This window comes from Emydura macquarii, unplaced genomic scaffold (genome assembly GCF_026122565.2).
Source record: "Emydura macquarii macquarii isolate MOO-44397 ecotype Brisbane River unplaced genomic scaffold, CSIRO-AGI_Emac_v2 contig_1390, whole genome shotgun sequence".
NCBI lineage: Eukaryota > Metazoa > Chordata > Testudines > Chelidae > Emydura > Emydura macquarii.
This window is the reverse complement of record NW_027131527.1, coordinates 1,878,671-1,898,477: the sequence shown is the minus strand read 5'-3', so window position 1 is coordinate 1,898,477 and position 19,807 is coordinate 1,878,671. Positions and strand designations below refer to the sequence as shown.

At 38.2% G+C, this 19,807-nt stretch overlaps 1 protein-coding gene across 1 annotated transcript in view; it reads right to left on the bottom strand.

The window, feature by feature from the left end:
* Window positions 1-19,807, bottom strand: part of NRG3 (neuregulin 3) — a 752,789-nt gene that overhangs the window by 18,799 nt on the left and 714,183 nt on the right. Inside the window, 2 exon segments of the mRNA XM_067552466.1 lie at window positions 6,151-6,278; window positions 18,649-18,775. Coding sequence (XP_067408567.1) covers window positions 6,151-6,278; window positions 18,649-18,775 — 255 coding nt within the window.

Genomic DNA, 19,807 nt, shown 5'->3' with positions numbered 1-19,807 from the left:
GCAGAAAAGAATCACAATCAGTGAAATGAATCCCACAGCACTTTATAATATGATAAAAAATCTGTAGCACAGGGATACTTCATACACTTCCAGGACCAAATTCAGACACTGTTTAACAGATTATGACAAATTTCCCTCTACATTCCCTCCCCCACACCTCTCAAATTATTGTAAATTCTATGCAGTGCATTTTTCAGTTCATGCAGACGTTTAACTCTGCTGGGAGTTGTGCATGTGTGTTGAGAAGGCAATAAGCTGCTAGATGTGTATACACATAGAAAAACAATCTGACTCTAGGTTTTGTATCTGATTCATCCAACGTACCATCATAACTTTCCCTTCTCTTGTCCCCTGTACAACTCAGGAATCCCCATCTCTTCATTCTCTTTGTCACATCACAAACAAAATGTAGCAAGACAAATAACGTGTGTGTGTGAAAGAAGGAGGGCATCCTTGTTTACTTTCCTCATTTCTTTACTCCCTCTTTCTCTCCTTCCATCTCTCTGTAATACTTTGCTCTCCTTCGCTTTATTTTCCTCTTCTGGACTATTGTTTACTCAATTTATTAATATTCTTTGCCATTTTCTTCTGTCTCCTCAGTCTCATTTTCTATTCCCCTTTTTATCAGTATCATTACCATGTTATTTCCCTTTCCCTCAATCCACTTCCTTGGTCCCCCTTTCTGTTCTTCCTCCCCCACATCCTTTATCCTCCAATATCTCTTCTTCTCTTCTCCTGATCTCCCATTTTTTTTCTCTCTCACCCACAGGATCTACTTTGATTTCCTGGGTCTACCAGTGCTCATTACTTTTCTTTGCACACCACTGGTCTTCTCCTACCTTTGCTCTGCCTCATCTTTTCTTCCAGTTTCCCCAACAACTTATCCCTCCACTTCCACATTTCCCTCTAGACCCCTTTCTCTAGTTCCCAGGCTCCGCATAGTGGCTCTGAGTGAGGTATGTACAAGAAAGGTGAATCTTCTGCTCTAATACTCCTGATGCAGTCAGAGACCTGTTGCTTATGCTCTTTGGTATGAAGGCTGCCTCCTCTGGTTGGTTACTTTAGCCTTCCATGCCTGGGTAAAACCCACACTGGAAGCTCAGCAAGACAGTACTACAGAGCAGAGCAGAGTACTGCTTCTAAGAGGTTTGTGAAACTCTTAGGCTCCAAACCTGCAAGAAGAGCTGCTCAGACAGAAGCCTGAATCCACTGACTTTAGAGAGACTCCACACGGAGACAAGAATTGACCTGTGCTGCTTTACAGAAACAGAGCCTTGGTTTGCTCTTCTTTGCTGCAAAAAGAAAAGTATATTTCTGCAGAACAAAACAACTTTCAAATGCAAATAGAGTGGCCACCATTAAAATTAGAGCTGGTCAAAACTTTCTGAAGACAATTTTTGGTCGCTGAAAAATGGTCTTTTATTGAAAAAATGTTTTTGATTATTGAACCTGAAAAAGAAATATTTTTGGTTTTTTAGTTTTCATTTTTTTCCCCTTTTCCCATGGCAAAATAGGAAAAAGAAAGTAGGGAAGGGGGGGGGGGGGGGAAAAGAAAGAAAGAAAGAGAGCAGGTGGGACGAAGGCAAAACCCTAAAAATTCTCTCTACAACCATTGTGAACAATTTCAAATAAACAAAAAATGCTCATTTTTAAACCTTCAGAATGAAAATTATTTTGAATTTTTTTGCAAAAACTGTTTTCCATTTTTGACTAACTCAAAATAAAACCTTTAACAATGGCTTTTTGCAAGTAACTGACATTCCTCCAATATTAAAAGTATTTCCTATACCACTACAGGGAACGTTAATTAGGCAAAAAAGGTAACGATTTAAATAGCACTACACTAAAGTGCCAAAAATTAGAAGCCCACACAACCGTAAGCCTTATATGTCTATCTATTTGCAGAAGATGAGTTGCAAAAATTCTATATTTTTACATAATTTGCTGCATGGTGCTACGCATATCTATTTATGTTATGCAGATGATAGTTCAGAGTACTGCTACAGGATTTAGACTATGTTGTGCACTGTCAAAAAGATACATACATACATTGCTGTCTAAGACTGAAAGGCAAGTTTCTTGCTCTGTTGCAGGGGTGCTGGAACAATTTTTATAGTGGGGTGCTTAGAGCCATTCAACCAAATTGTAAATCCTGTAAATGATGAAAGCCACTTCAAGCCAGAGAGTGCAGCAGCATGCCCCAGACTCCTAATTCCAGCACCTATGCCCTGTTGACAGCAGGAGCAAATGTATTCCTCAGCGACAGTTGCCAGATAGACATTGTCTCCTGATATTTTTTAAGAGCCAGCCAATTTTTAGCCTTAGTATGTTTAGACTATCTGCTGCTAATGTTCATTCTGATCAATGGGATTCACTTTTGGTCAGTTTTCAGTATTTAAATAATTAAGGATCTGCTATATCTGCTAACATGAGTGTCTTTCAGAATAAATATTGTGTGATGATGTAATATTGTACATCAAGACCTTTGTCAGACTGCTTATAAATATGCGATGATACAGAATGAATCAGCCTTCACACTACTCTATGCTAAACACAGGTCCCCCAAAGAAGAGACTTGGATAAATCTTCACCCAGTCATATAGCAGATTAAGTAAGTAAATATAATGTGAGCTGTGATCTTATTTCCCTTTGATCCACATTGAAAACATACTCCAATCTGTTGGTAAACATGAAAATTTTAAACTCTTGGTTTTGCATTTGTATGTCTCACTTGTTCTAATTCACAGACAGATTTATTTTTTTATATATTGGTAATGGCCTTGCCACAGAAATCAAATAGCCAATAATAATAACGTTCTTTTTAATATTTGCCACTAAGAGAATATTAAGAGCATCCCTTGGGACCTTGGGAACAAAATTGTGTATGTGATCAAAAGAATAGCGTGTTTATAATAAGATTTAGTATTTCAAGGACCCATGGTATAGAAGATGTGCATTTAGCAGGTTTTTTCTTTCTATTCTGTTTTTGTAATATTTATAGCATGGTATATTTTAAGCATCTGAACACAGTTTTTCCCTGTGGTTTTGATAGAGGTAGTATTGGGGCACCAAAAATATTGCAAGGCTGTGTCTAATCCAAGCATGGGTGATGAGATTTTACCCTCGCATTTATTTCTTGAACTGTTGTCTAACATTACTAGCCAGATTCTCAACCTGAATGATGCAAAGGGACTGCAATCTAGCCAGAGTTTCCAGAGCTGGCCATGCATTTCTCTCGTCCTCTTGCATATATAGCAGCTGCTTAACACCACCTAACCTATATCCAAGAGGTCCAGCTGTCTAGCCCTGGAACTCATGATATTTGAATATGATAACTAAGGTGATGCTTATGAACCTGGCACTACACACATGCACAGGATGGATGGATAAAGATTTCAGATAAGGGAAATTGCTATCCTAACTTCTGCTGGCCAGGTATATGAAATGTTCCCTGAACCTAGAAAGAAAGACTTTACTTTTGCCAGATTTTTTTTCCAGCTCTAATATAAATAAATACATAAATAAAAAATGTTAGAACACAGGCAGGGTTAGATCCTTAAATAGGGTACTATTTACCACCTTCATAGGAAAATAAAATGACTTTAGGCTGGATTCTGACTCCCAAATTTGCATTTAGCAGTAATATACTCTTCAATTAATACCAATCAAATCAATGAACTGAAATCAGTAGGATTAACTGCACAGCAAGCTGCTGCTCTAGCCTCATGAGCAGCAAAGCGGTCATTTGTTCCATCCATGTAAACCGGATCTTGAGCAATACATGTGGAAGAATGTGGAGAAGCTCCTAGCCAGGCCTGGAGAAGCTGCTGTAAATTAGGCTGCTCTAATTTACTCTGGGGGCCATTTCAACCCCAGCCCAAAGTCCTGAGAGCATAAAGTTGGTGTCAAGTCAACCCACCTTTGCTCCATCTTCCCTTGGGCTGCTCCTCTTAGAGCAAAATCTTAGCTTGAATCTACTAACAGCTGGTATGTAAAATTCATCGTATGCTTAAGTGATCTGCTAACTTGAGGTCTATGTCACTGCTCAATTGGGCCCAAAGACCTCAACTGCTTGACACAAGTAATATTTAGGGCAAAACTCAGCACTAGTAATTAAATTTACTTTCCTAAACTGGTCACATGTGAAATATAGATGCAAAAGTTAATTATAGCTAGTTGAAATCTGTAACGTAAGGCTTATAAAGAAAGAGCCCAAACTTTAAAAAAAAAAAAGACACATGATTAATCAATCAATGGGGCAGTACTTGTAAACCACTGACAGAGTAATTTATGAAGCAGTTGCATGATGCATAAATCAATGATAGGCATATAAGTCACTGACATTCTGAAGTCTATTGCATGTTTTATACAACAAAGGCTTGATATATTAAATTGCAAATTATAAAATTACGAAAGCAATTATTTATATATCAAGGCAAGCTCATCAATCAGTGCAAACACATCTTTGTAGCAAGTAATATTAATATAGTTTAATTCTGGCACCTTGGAAATAAGGGGCTTGATACTGCTTTTCTTTCAGCAAAGAAGGCAGCATTAGCAGTGCAGAATATTGGATTGGATACTTTATTGTCTAATGTATAGGAATTTTTCTATTCTAGCAGATTTTAACTAATTGTGGCTCATATAATGACTTCCTTATGGAAGAAAAATGAATGTGTTTGAAAGTTCTATTCGATTTTTTAATTTTAAACAACATTTAGAATTTAGGATAATCCTTGGGAGCTTTAAAAATATTTTGGGCTTTTGTGATTTCATTATATGTTTTCTAAATAAATAAGAATCAAGGGACATTGCCTGATTAAACTTAATATGATTTTATACATAGAGCAAGATCATAAATATGGATATTTCTTTCAGTTGAAATATTTTACTTTTAAAGGGTTATAAAATAGCTTCTTCATTTGATTAAAATGAGATTAGGAACATTCAACTGAAAATGTTCTAGACACCAATTCAGTAGTCCATCTGTATTCAGTAAAGCACTTAAAGCATGTGCATAAACATTTTGTGAAACTGGGGCTCCAGTGAGTGAATTTTACATGAGAGTTCGCATGTTTCATCAAGTTAAAAGGCTTAACTAAGGCAAATGTAATGGCACCCAATTGTCCATTAATGGCTGAAACAGTGCACTTAGACTGGAAGTCTAAGAAAATCAATCAGTCGGAATATAAGAAAAGGAGGAGAAACTGTGGCTGACAGAGGTGGCTAGAATGAAGATGTCCTTTTGGGATTATACCAAATAATAGATGAGTTACTGTAAATGCCGGCAAAGGAAGACTTTATTAAGTATAATAGTCTTAAAGAATAGACCTTATTCTTTATCATTAAGTTTTTTCCCTCTAAACTTGCATGATGGACATCATTCTGACCACATTTTTCTCTGCCATTGTTTTGGAGATCGTTCATATTCTTCGAGCAAGAAGTTACAACCACAACTCCAATGACGCTAAATAAAGCTGTTCATACCAGGTATGAATTTGGCCCTTAATCTCTCAACCCATCATGCACACTTGTCATATGAGAAATAAGACATTAAAAAAACTGATCCAAAATAGCATCTCTATCAATGTTAAAAATTGACACCCCCCCCCCCCCCCACCTCCACCCCTGGGAAGCATTACGTATTTTAAAAAGGTTAGTCTTCAAAAGCACTGCTGGCTGTTACATACTCAGGAATATACAAATAAATCAGTCATTTTTCATTTAGAGTACTATTTGTTTCAAGAAATATTGTGAAAGACTGAAAGTTTGCAACAGAGCCTGCCTAGGGGAGCATGAATCATTAACTTCATGAACTGAGATAAGGCAGGAGAGGAAAAATCTTGTTTTTCAATGGTTTCTCAGAATGCAATTGTATTCACTAGTCTCTGTCTACAGCTTTGAAGATGTCTCTTAATGGTTCCTCTAGGCTCTTTACGAAAGGCTCTTTACGATAAGCTGTGAGCAGTGTTAATGCCTTTTTATGTCTACAGCTAAGGAAATGCTTGGATATCTGCTTAATGATTGGACTGGGGCTCAATATGTCTTGATTGTCTCCCCAATCACAAAGCACAATAATCTTGTATATGTATCACTAAATCAGTGACATCTCTGCCTGTCAATTTTCTGGTCTGAGACCCATTTGCTTACCTATGTTGCTTGATAGGCTGACTTCCTCTGTCAGGAGACAAGGCTTTGGGGAAAGATTGAGTGCCTGAAAAACTAGACTCCATAACTTTTCCCATCACAGGCCCAGGATGCCTGTCTGTCTTTGAATACTGTGGTACAGAGAATAAAAGCAATTAATACATTAAAAGCATCATGCATAATACATCATGCATGTTATCATTATCTGAGATGAAAAAGAAGGGAGAGTAAGATTTTTAAGAGAAAATTTTCACAGAAATTCATATATGCTGGGAGAAAAAGAATGAATTGAATAACCTGTGCATATTGGAAAGCACTGTTACAGATTCATTGTTAAAATGTTGATATTTACCATTTGAAAGTAATTAGTGTAATTGCAGTATTACAGGTACCTCTACTTTTAGTACTAGGGAATGCTATAATATTGATTCCTTTAGTTACATGCCTTTAGTTACATGCCTGATTTTAGAATTACCCCTGCAATATGGTATATCTCAGAGGAACATCAGGACACGGCAGGGTCCTTTGATACTGTCACTTAAACTGTGGTCTCCTATCACTAACGGATGGAACTAACAAACCCAAAAGAAAAAAAAAAACCACTCTTGGAATCATCCAATAAAATTAATTAATTTAGCTAATTAATTAATTCAATAAGAAATGGACTGAGATCAAATTAATGGATCCAAACATCCTCTTGGGAAAGTCTACATCCAGATCTGCAATTTGTGACTCAAGCCGCTCTGAGGTCTACATTTACAGTCTGAAAGTAATTGGCATTCCAGTGGTACCACAGGCATCGTATTCTCTATGTAAATACTGATCTTCATCTGAACCTCTATACATTTGATATGGAAATGAAACAAGAACAGATTTTCTTCTAGTGACATGCTTGTTCATCTTGCTTTTAGATTTGACTGAAAATACAGTGACTATAACTTCTCTGATCTGGCCCTGAGTGGAACCAGAAAGTGCAAAGATGAGTAAATATTAATAAATAAATAATACAATTTTTAAAAACTCAAAATAAATTCCATTTCAGTCTGATGTGAGTGTGTTACCCCATAATTTGACAGTACTGCAGTCAGCCATTTTGTATGTTCAACCACTGCCAGCTGGGGAAAAAAACATAGTGAGGAATAATCTTAGGCCTTTGTGAGACAAGACCAGATAGCTGTATACTTGCAGTTTGCTAATCACAATGGGACAGAAAGTGAACAGATTGTAAGTATGGAAGAGAGCGAGTGAATAGCAACCTTGGTTTTAAGTGCCCCTGACATAATGTTGTTATGACTAGAAATACTAGAAATGTTGGAGACACTGAGCAGTTTGTTGAAATCAGGAAAATTGGTGACCCAGCTGAGGTTACTATGCTGACCCGCTAGGAGTCACTATAGGTTAGGTGCTTTGTTAGAGTTCGCTATCAATGATTAGGCGAAAGAATTTGCTTTGCAGCAGTTTGAGGAAGCTTCCTTTGGGCAAGGATCTGACACCTAAGTGCCCCAGCAGCTAGACTGAAGGAGAGAGCCCCCGGAAGACTAGCTGTTGATTCCTCTAGTCTAAACCATCTTAACTCTGGTAAATATAAAGGTTGAAGATGCTCTGAACCGACTGCAACAGCATGTGTGTGTGTGTGTGTGTATGCTTGAGGTCTAATAAAAAAAGTAGTTTTAGATGAAAGCTTTCCTGCTTGCGCAAATTATTTATCAGATGGATGAGCTGTGCCCCCTTTTGATTTATTCCTGACGCTTCCGGGAGAGAAACAGTTAAGTTACCACTGATTTGAGTTCTGAAAATCCTGGGTAACAAGGAATGGAGAATGTATAGGCTTATTCTTATTTTATCGAACCGGTTTGCTCATTCGTAGTGTTCATTCGGTAATATTCCAGAGATATGAGAAATGGACCTGCATTTTCACATAGATGTTAAAAGTTGTGCAGTTGGCAGCTTTCTTTGGCTACCTGACAATTACCTAAAGTTAGCCTGGTTAATTCTATGTTTTCCAGCTTTGGGTTGCTATATATCACCAATATTTGCATTATCTTTGCAATAAAGGAAAGTATTGTGCAAGGTATGACATGATTCAAGTTATCTCAAAGATTCCTAAATCACTTAAGCTCCCTATAAATTCCCAGATGATATTATTAAACAACCATTACAGTAAAAAAATGGGTAACAGTGATTCAATATAAACTGTCCATGGTGAAGAACTGGTACAATTTCTGTCACAATGCTTCTCTTTGTCATAGTTATTCTGTTGCCTAACAGAAAATGCCCTACATTAAGCGCACATAAAACCTAAAACATCCCTTTTCTCAGGCTCAACCCTACTACCTACTACCGTCAACAAAATCAGAAAGGGAAATCTGAGATCTAGTCAATTTAAAACATGAATTAAAAATAGTTTTAGTTATTACATCCACGATTGATTCACCATTTTCTCTGGTTAAACAAACACATTTTCCCCCTGTGTTTTTCCTCTCCCTGCTTGCTGTGTGAAAGATCCACAACAAACAACAGGGTAAAATGACTCTAAGGTAGGGGGAGACTTAACAGTGAAACTGACGATATACAAAGTGCTGTTAAATGCACAGACTAAACACACTAGGAAACTAGAGTACAAGTATTATGTTCCTATCTCTTTCAATCATAGTGATCTTAGTTATCGCTTGTAACAATAGTAGGTAAAATATTTTCAGACAGAAGTATGACTTTTAAGGTACCAGCTTTCCCAAAGGTTTCAAACTTTAATGGTTTCTCTGTCAGATGAAGAAAGGAAACTGCCTTTGATTGTTGACCTGAATAAAACAATTTGATCTACGAAAGAATGAATTGTTAACTCAGGAAAGCTATTCCTGTCTCTTCTGGTTTGCACATGAGATTAAATTGAAGGTCCTAATGGCTTGTATGGTCATAGTCTGCATGAACCATAAACAACAGTTAGGGCTCAGTCCTGACCTCTGATGGATTAGTGTGAAAAGTTTGCTGTGGACTGGGGCAGAAGATGGTACAATGCATCTGTTCTCCCCACACATGAAGAAAGCAGGATCCCTTCAAAGTCCCCAAGAAGGTTGGATAAAATACTAGCCTATTTTAAAAAATCCCCAAAAGGCACTCTCTGCAGGTTAGTGGGTTTTTTGTTGTTGTTTAATTGACAGATTGATTTTTTCATTATTAAACTTACAACTTGTCCATAATCATGATGCTAATTCACATAGAAACCAATAGACTCGTGTAGCCTGATCTCACACTTCTTGAAGTCAGTTGCAAAACACAAAGGATTCCAGTTGTGATGGATCTGATACCAGTTTGTAAGCCCTTTTCACAAGCCTCTAAACAGTTCTATGCAATTACACTGGTTGCCTTGTAACTGAAAATCAGGTTTACTTTTTTGGTTTTTGTCTTGAGAATTTTAATGACATTTTATCTGTAGGAATTCATTTGTACTGATGCCCCTTGTCATATATTTATACTCACTGCTGTATTTATTCCTCCTTAAGATTAACCATACTTCCCATGTCCCTTCTCTTTCCATCTCCCAGATTCCATTCCAATACATACTTATCGCCTGATTTTCAGAAGTGCTGAGCTACCACAACTCCTTCTGGCTGCAGTGAGTTGTGGATACTCAACAGTCCTGAAAAATCAAGCTAGCTTTGGAAACACTTAAAAATCAGCTGAAGATTTATTTGTGCTATTTATTTTTAGGTCTTTATCGTCTCCTGGTTGACTATTTGTGCTTCTTGTTTGAGCAATTACTGAAAAGTGCTTTGATACATGTGACTAAATAAATTAATGATGGAGTTTAAAAATAAACCTTTGTGCAAATTTTCAATTACTCACAGTTTCATGGAGAAAATCAACTGTCATATGCAATTACCCGTCTTTGCAGCTTCTCATAATACTCCACCCCTTTCCTAGATATGCTATTAACATCTGAAGAGGCAGCATGGTCTAGTATGTAGGATGCTGACCTGGGAGTTGGGAAGCTTCATTCTATTCATGGCTCTGCTACCTCACTGATGTGACTTTGGGCAAATCATTTCACCTCTCTGTGCAGGGATTTCCCTACCTGTAAAATTAGGATAATGATACCAACCTTTGTAAAGTGCTTTGAGATCTATGGATGACAAGTGAACTACAACAGCTACCCATTATTATTATGGGGTTATACAAAAAGCAGGGAGCTGCTTTTACTACTATACCATTCAAAGGAAGGTGAAACAGGAGGTCAGCTTCACCACTTGCAGAAACAGGGAGTACAGTTTGCAACTATTTACTCCTGTGGAGCAGCAATGCCAGAAAGGGAGGGCAGGGGGACGCCAGCCACACATCCGCCTGGAACCAGTGGGTACATACTCAGCACAGCTGCTGCCCATGCTGCCATGGCTACAATACTATTTATACTCACACTAGCTCTCATCAAGCTACTGTGAGTATATGTGCATGAGCAAGGGAATCACACCCCCAGATTGTAGCACAGACAGAGCCTTACAATGTAAGTCAGAGAGCATCAGCTGACCCTATAATTTGACTTCTTTAATTAGACAGGTTGGTGTAAACTGCTTCCACATGAAGTTCTCAAGTCAGAAACCTAATTTCTTCCCAGGAGCCTCCCTGAATAACCCCACATTTAGAACAACCTACTTTAAGTGCAGGAATTTCTAACTTGCTTACAGTATCTTTCTCATTGCTGCTGGTCCAGTTTGGTCAATATAAAACTGCCAACATTCCTGTGATACTTCATTTAAATCAGACTTGTCTATGTTGACAGCTCTGCCAGAAACTACAGTGTGTGTCCCAAAATATTAAGGGGGTTAAATGGGAGTGGGAAATTTGCAGTTGAACTTTGCTTATAGTTCTGATCATCCCATTGGTCAAAACATATTTCGCTCTCCTTCCCCTCCAAAATTAAAAACATCTCTAAATGTCACCATCTTGCTGTGCAACAAATTACTCTGTGTCTATAGACTAGTCCAGAAAATAATTCACTTTTTTTCACACACCAGCAAAAAGTGACAAGATTGAAAAAGGGATTTATCCCTGATAGCAAGGAATATGAGAATAATAGGAAAGTTTAGAATAAATGACCACAAGCACTTGAACCAAGCATGGTGAAGAATGAGACCACAAAATGCAGCAGAACAAGGGTATTAGACATCAGGAAAGAAGGTGATGGGGAATTAAGAGATCTACAGAGTAAGGTGCAGAGGAAAAAAGTTTTAAAGTCCACTGAAAAGAGGCCTGGAATTCCTAAAAGTCACTTGAATTAGGTTGACAACCCACAGTTTCCCTGATCAAGGGGAATACAAGAATTTGGCCCAGTTTGTTTCACAAGGGGCTACTCAAAATTATGAGGGTTAAAGGAAACCTTTAGTGGAAATGGAAGAAATAGGCAGTGACCAACAAGAACGTGCTGAGTACAAAAAGACTTGCAGCCTAGATACAGATAACAAAGCAAAATGACTGAAATGCGACCTTGGGGTCAGCTTGAGCATTGTAGTATGGTTGTTCCTCCTTTCCCCCATCCAGGAAGAGCTACAGTGAGTCTCAATTTCCTGCCTTTTCTTCCAAGGATAAGAAAGGTGGATCATTCTCATTGTACATCTCCAAGTGTCTTTGTCACTTGCATGAGCAAGGGGAGGAATAGCAGGTGATCATCTCTACTCCCTACAGTTTAGGGAATGCTAATGTGGTCACACAGGGACAGAGGGAACTTATTCCCTCTTACTCCCCAAAGTACCTGCATTAAGAACAAAAACAATCTGACCCTTTATGATTGAATGCTAAGGGTTACAGGGATTTTGCAAATATATCGTGGAAAAAGAGGTAGTACTAGACAAGCGTAGGATGGAATTTAACAATGATGACTCAACAATAATGGCACTAAATATGTCTTTAACAAGAAAAAAATCACAAAAGAAGTTTGAACAACTAGTAAAGAGGTAAAAATAATTATTGATAAATAACAGGTAAAGTATTAGAACATTTGATCCATGTCCGAGACACCCCAGATTTATTTTTTTTTAACAGACAAATGGGAAGGAAATAGGAAATAATAAATGGAGCAGCACTGTTCAAACAAGAAAATAATCCTGACCATTACTATAATATTAGTCCAAACTATATCCCTAACAAAATAATGGAAGCAATGTTAAGAGAAAAAGCTTAGTAAACACCTGGGGGGGAGGGTAATAGAATTGCAAGCCATAAGCAGTAGGAGTTTATAAATAATAATTCTTCCCTAACAAACAAGATTGCTGTTTTGTTTTATAGAATTACAAAATTAGTGGATGATGGTAGATGTATCATATTTGTATTTTAAGTAGTAAAGTATTTGATGCTTCAGAAAGCTTTTGGCCATCTGTGTTGTGTGGACTGCAAAATGGCTAAAAGACTCTAAACAAAGGATAATAATCCCTTGCAATATACCAGGTTAAGGGGAGATGTCTAGATTTTCACATAAATCTACAGCTCTTCTGATGTTTTTTCCTAAGCCTCATAACCAGCCAAGGGAGGTAAGGTTGCAGATGTTCTAGGTTAAATGCCAACTTATTTAGGATTTAGAAAGAACTAATCCTCTTCATAAGTATTCCAAACTGTTTATAATTTATGGAACAAAGACAAGGGCCACAGCCTTTCTGCTTAGATCTTTCTAAATAGTTTGTGCTTTGAATGTAAACCATTACATTATCCATGGGTGTCCCATTGGTTAAAGTGTATGTTCTAGGAGAGGAGTAAAGCTCCCTTTGCTAAGAATGTGTCTATTCCTAAAATATGCCATTACTTGAAAGTCTAATTTATGAAGCCACTCTCTTGACTCAAGACTTAGGATAGAAGTTTAGTTAGGAAAGGTGATGCTTCAGTCCTGATCAGGGGTGGCAGGTCTGTAATGTGGCAGAGGTATAAACTTTACCCCCTTATTACAGTGGAGCATGGAAGTGCTGGTTAGTCTGGTACGGGGGATGGGGAGGGTGGACCTGCAGAAGAAATTTATAAAGAAGAAAGGAATGTAATCTACTGGTAAATGAAGCTCTCCAAGTGTATTGCGCTTGCAAATCCACACTCATTCTCCCTACTTCTCTCCTCCAGAGACATTCTTTGAATGCTTTCAAGCAGTAAGAAATTGAGGAGGAGTAGAGACTGGGACCATTTCTGGAACATATGGATCTCAGTGTGGCATAAGCCCCCTCAACACATTTAATACCAAAGGTTCTGTAGCTCACATGCCTGCTACAATGTGGATCTGCACAGGCAATACCACTCAGCCTTCTTTTCCTGGCTGTGGATATTCTCCTGAAGGGAGAAACAAAAAGAAAGGATGTGAACAACCTGAATTCTATTGTTTCTACATTTCATATCATCAGCAATCTCTGTTGCTTTCTGAATATCATGTTGCTTAACTTGAGCATTTATTTCACATCTTGTTAAATGACTGTAAGAAGCAACCCTTCCATATGAATGTTTAATGAATTTAAGGGAACGTCTCACACTTCAGATTCATTTGTTAAACCATGCAATTTGAAACAAGAATTCCAACCAGATAACATTTAGTTTAGGATGCAGCAAGAGACTGTATTACAAATGGAAAGTATTTTGAAAGCAAACATCCAGAGTTTTTAACCTTGTATGTGATTTTCATAATCAAGCTGTTGTAAAGAAAGCTTTAATTGGCACAAAGGTGGGCTATCACGAGCATTGATTTTTATTAATCCATTTTTTTTCCTATGACAGCTGCAAATATAATGAGTTAGACTAGAGTGAAATTAAAATTTATAATCCATTTGAACGCTTGGTTCAAAATGAAATACAGGGTTTATCTACAATAGTAATTTTTTTACATTTACATAGTACCTCTCCTTAACAGAAACCCTGAGTGCCTTTCAAACGACAAACCATACAAATCTGATTTACCGATATCTAGTTAAAAGGGGAGGGGGGCAGGGGAAGAGGAGGTGCCCTGCACTGCAATTAGTCAAGCTCCTTTAAAGTCAGCCTCTTTGCATAGTCAGCTGAATACCACTGATTGTGCTCTGTACCCTCAGAATGCAACCTCTTCCACTTCACCAACCAACAAAATGTACCAACCTCTAGATTAGCATGCGGCACATGTTTAAGTGGCCTGAAATACCACAGCCTTTTGACTTTATTAAAGTCATAAACCTCACACAAACAGTGTCTGCCTTACCCAGTTTCACAACTATTACAGATAACAGGAGAGAAAATAAGGCAGGTATGAAATTTGGAGGAGTCACCAGACCCAGTTTGGAGAGGGAAGAGTTAAATATGGGAGCATTTGCTGGGAGGGAAGCGAGAAAGAGCTTGTGAGGTAGGAAAGAGGGAGGGAGATTTGGAGGATCCACATCACCGGGTGGGCAAGGAGAAGACATCAAAGATTTATAGAAGCATGCAAAGTTTTGGGGTAGATATGAAAATCAAATATCCAACCCTTCTGAGGTTTCCCCCATTGTCAATTATCAGGGTTCAGTAGTTTCTAAATATTTCCAATGACATGGTTGCCATATAAGCAATTCTAATTTTTTGAGGGTGGCGTCTTCATCATCCATCTTTTACCATGGCACAGGTTTGATCATACTCCCATTGAAGTCACTTTGAATTTTGCCATTGACTTCAATGAGAGTAGGATCCAGACAACAATACGCACTGAGGGAGCCAAATTCTCAGCCCAACGCCTTGCCTAAGTAGCTGGTCTGGGTACTAATGAGAAGTTTCCAGACTGTGTATGGAATCCTTCCCATCATCAACAGATTGTGAGCTGCTGACGCAAAGTTCCATGGAGGCTACTACAGCTCAGGACTGAAGTAGTGCGGTGTGGCCCCAACATACCTCCATTTCTTCGTGGGAATGGTCTTCCTCCCCATCACTATCCTGCCCTCTGTCCTTTCACAGAAGAACCCCATTACAGCTTTTGAAGAGGAAGCAGGATTTACCCCCTAAGGGTTGATATATTTCCTTTTCTATGCATTTTCCCATGTTTTAGAACTAGCTTGAAAGATTTTTTGTTTGTAGATTGGTTTGTTTGTTTGTTTAACTGTGATGGTTTGTGAATATTTAATGAAGTTCCTTCCTGCACTAAAGTCTTTCCAACAATAGAAACCATTATTACCCTGTGCTATTGCACTACACCCTTAACCATGCAAGGTCATTCTATTTTTCTTCCTCAGTATCCTTGCTCCCAATGGGAAAACAGATTAAAAGCAAGGCTAGAGCATCTCCCTGCCAACAGCAACAAGATCTGGAAACTGTGTGTTAATTACCATAATTGGTAATCACCATTCTGAACAGCAGAGGCTGGAAAGCAAACTTTGGCTGAAAATCATTGTTATTGTTTATTATTTCAAATCCCTCAAAACTGGAATCCACAAACTACCCCTTTAGCCATCATGACCATTATAAGGGACATAATAAGCATTATTATGACGACAATAGAATAGGACATCAGTGAAGCTTATGGTGCGTTTGTCAAATGCTCAAAAGACACTAAATAATTATTTACAACGTTGGAGTAAAATATATTTGACTGAATTAAAATGAAAGGGAAAGAGAGACAAGATACAGAGCAATATTTGAGACCTAGTGTATACAGCATATATTAGAACAAAGGATCACAAAAAAGCACTTGACAGACTTCACTTCACCTGCAATTGTGCTGGAAACATAGAAGATAGTTATTCTGAATCAGCAATCCTCCACAACCATTTTTGTAATGATAGAAGAAGAATCAGCTTTGTGCCAACCCTACCAATACACAGGCAACAACCTTTCACCTATGCCATCGAGAAGCCAAGCGGAAACTAAACATCACCTGGGATGGAATCCCACTTGCTAATCATCTGACCCTTTCTACCTGGGGGTAACATTGGACCAAACACTTTCCTTCAATGCACATGTAGAGAAGACGAAACGGGAAGTTAGTGCCCGTAACAACATCCTTCAAAAGTTGGTTACCTCAAAGTGGGGAGCCAATACAGCTACTTTGTGAAGCACTGCTATTGCCTTGTGGCACTCCATAGCAGGGTATGCATATCCAGTGTGGAAATGATCTGCCCATGCGAAGAAATTAGACCCTGTTTTAAGCAACAGTTGTCGTGCAATAACAGGATGTCTAAAGCCAACAACAAAGGATAGCCTATACTTACCGGTTGACGTTGTACCACCTGATATCAGGAGGAAGGAAGCAAGCCAAAGGGAAAGATAATGGCAGATGGAAGATCAAAGACATCAATTATATGGTCACACAGGAGTAATAAAATTTATTATATCGTGAAACAGTATTATAACCAGTGTAGTGCCTTTGGATACAACTGCTGGCAAGGCACGACTGAAGTTATGGAATGAAAGACTAAGCGCAGTTGGATGCACTGAAATAGATCTGGAACTCCAGAAGGACCTTCCTGGAGGGGCCGATACAGACTGGTCAGTACAGCACTGCCTGAACGATTTGTGCATGCAAACTAGCAGAACAAAGCCTAATATGATCCAAAGAGGCTACTCTAATGACACAAATAAATACAAGTGCGGTGAGGTGCAGACCATGGAGCGCCTACTCATTTGCTGACTATTTGGGGAGACCTGTACATAGAAGGACCTCACTGCAGTGATGAAAAGAGCTATTGCTTGTGCACAGTTCTGGAAAAACATCTATTTTGTGACAAGAACACAAGGAGAAGAAGAAGAAAGGGAGAAAGTAAAGAGTAACTGAACCAGATGAAACTAAAACAGGAGGAATTTTAATAGGTAACATGAGTTGGGAGTAGGTCAGTTTACTGAAGCTACTCTTCACAAAAAAAGAAGCAAACCTTTAATGACCAGCGTATGATCATCCAAAAGTCCTCCCTTCCACAAAGGAGGTTCTGTCTAGACTTGTATTCAATCTGCATTTGCTAAACTGGTTCTAAACAGTTTTACATCGTTTCAGGCAAAGTTTAAACAAAGTTGACCCCACCCACTCTACTCAGCTAAACTACATTTAAAGTAAGTTAGTGTGAACTGGTTAAAAATGACCACCATATTCACAATTATGAGCCAGCCACTTAGCGCTCCTCCAGTGATACAAAATAGCTGTAACTCTCGCTTAACTGGCTGTTGAACTGAGTTTACAAGTGGACTGCATCACTGAGGCAGCATAAAAGCATATATATTATCGATTAATGTGGACCCATATTTTAGGGCCTTATTCAAAGTCCATGGGGGTTCATTGAAAAGATTTCCATTGACTTCAGTGGGATTTGGATCAGACCTTTAAACCAGTTCAGCAAATAAATTTCAGCAAAAGTGTGGATGAGGCTACAGTATGAAATTAGCCACCTGTGGAGAGGGGTTTAAAGAAATATTTGTAATATTGACTCAGAGGTACAAATGTTCTTTCCATTTCCTGCTGCATCTGAGTTTGGGGGGGTGTGGGGTGGAGGGAATCTGGCTAGACAGAAACCACTCTAATTTTATAGGGTCTGACAACCCCTCAGCTGGAACTGGTATGGAAGATGAGAGGTTAAGGGGTAACTTTTAATTTATGGAATACTGAATTGTGATCCATGATGAAAACCTATTGTTTCTCTCACCTATTACAAAGAAAAAAACAAATCTACAACTGTGGTAAAATGAAGCTTAACAACATTTGAGAAAAAGACAGGATTCTCATTTATGGGCTCTACATTTCATTGTCTTAGTACATCTGTTCAGCACAATGTAAATGGCACTTTGTGTGATGATTTCTGAGATTCACAAATAAAATAAAAACTCAGAAAGATTTAAGCATTTGGAAAGGCTTTAGTGCATCGTGTGTAATTCCCTATTATGCTGTAATTCTGGGACTTTGTTCTCTTGTTCCAATGTCTTTGTTCCTTTCTTCACATATCTTTGCTCATTAAAAGTGGAGAGTACTAACAGTGCCTACTTTGGGAAAGTGGGGAGGGGAGAGACATCCTTTGGAAAGTGACTAGGAACATAACAAATACTGTGGGATTTACCCCACACAATTTCCTTGTTTCAGTCTTTGTTTTTTCTACATATCTGATGTTTGTGGGATTGCATGTCAAACAACATGTAACTGGATTCAGACCATAGCTGAGTATGTACCAAGCTATTTATGGACAACTAAACTCTTTTGGTTGTGGTCTGATATTTTTTCATCTAAGTCAAGTCTGCAGGATGTTTCTTCATTGGGGCATCGTCCTTCTATTTTTTTATATTGGCCTACATGCGTACATTTAGTTCTAGCTTTTGGAACTATTTAGAAGCTGGAGTTTAAAATGACAAATCCATACAAACTTCATATGCAGAACCATTTTTATTCTTAATAGATTATATTGGACAGTTTACAATAAGTTGAAAGTAAAGGGAAATATCTTTCCCTCATTCTTCTGCCAATCACAGTGTGAATTAAGGTTATATGTGAGTAATAGCAACATGCTATCTAATGCTATCAACACCACAAACTCAGCCAGACTATTAAGCATTGCAGTTGGCAAAATTACTTACATTTTGCAGCTGGACTCGGCTTTGTGCCATGGTTTCTGATTTTGTCATCATGCTGGAAGCATTTAGGCTGTAGGTTTTCCCATTCTCTGTCTCTTTCAGCTGTTCCTGAATTTGTTTAGTTTGTTTCCTGCAGGCAAAAATACAGTTCAGATAGGAATGTACTTGTTTTCTCCATTACAATAACTATGATATTCTTACATTTGTGCCCCACCCCCAGCCTCATCTTGTCTTTCATCAGTCATGCTAAGAATATTAGGTAATTAAGCACATAGCTCCTACCGGATTAACAAACCATGTCAATCTGGTAGCTAATCTACTATTGTCTCCTTATATATCAATGCAGCAGATATTATCTAGTGACATTTAAAATAGTGAAGAAAAGGGATCCTGATTTTAAATAACTCATATTCCATTATAATAGTTAACTAGATACCGGTATTGTAGTATTTTTGTGAGAAAATAGAGCATCCATTGCATATTCAACATAGTTCGCAAATAGCTTTGGATGACTGAAGAACATTTTCATTTGTAGTAGAGATTTTTGGCCAAGAGACCATTGTCATTGCCTATGTATTATGAAAACTGCCACAGAATTTTTGACTTTTACCTGAAAAGCTTTTAGATTTGATATTGGTTTAGTTACTTTAACAGTCCAGCTTTCCCTATACCTGCAGGAACAGGACTGGGAATGAGACCAACTCACAACAGTGGGTTTGAGACAAACTCTTGGGTGAGACTTAAACTTACCATCCTATGTGCTAGAGATGGGGGAACGTTACTAGCCATAGTGACGAGCAATGTTTAGCATACCATTACAGATTTTATTACTGCATTTCTATGTCTTGTGCCACATGGTACCATCAATCCAAGTCCTGAGAGTCAGTCCATCAGTGAGGATGGGATGCAACAATCTGTATTTTAAACATTTCTTTTATCTTTTGAATGCAGACAGCCCAGCTGAGCAATGATTATTAACTGGACACATTCTTTGGCCTTTTATCTCTCTGACAGTTCATTCAGTCTTGAAAATCTACACAGTGATGGACTCCATCAGACTTTAAATAACCCATAAAACTAATTACATTTATTTATTTTGCCATGGAAAACAGTATCTGCAGCCACAGCCACATTCCATGCGTGGCTCTTATAAAGCCTATGT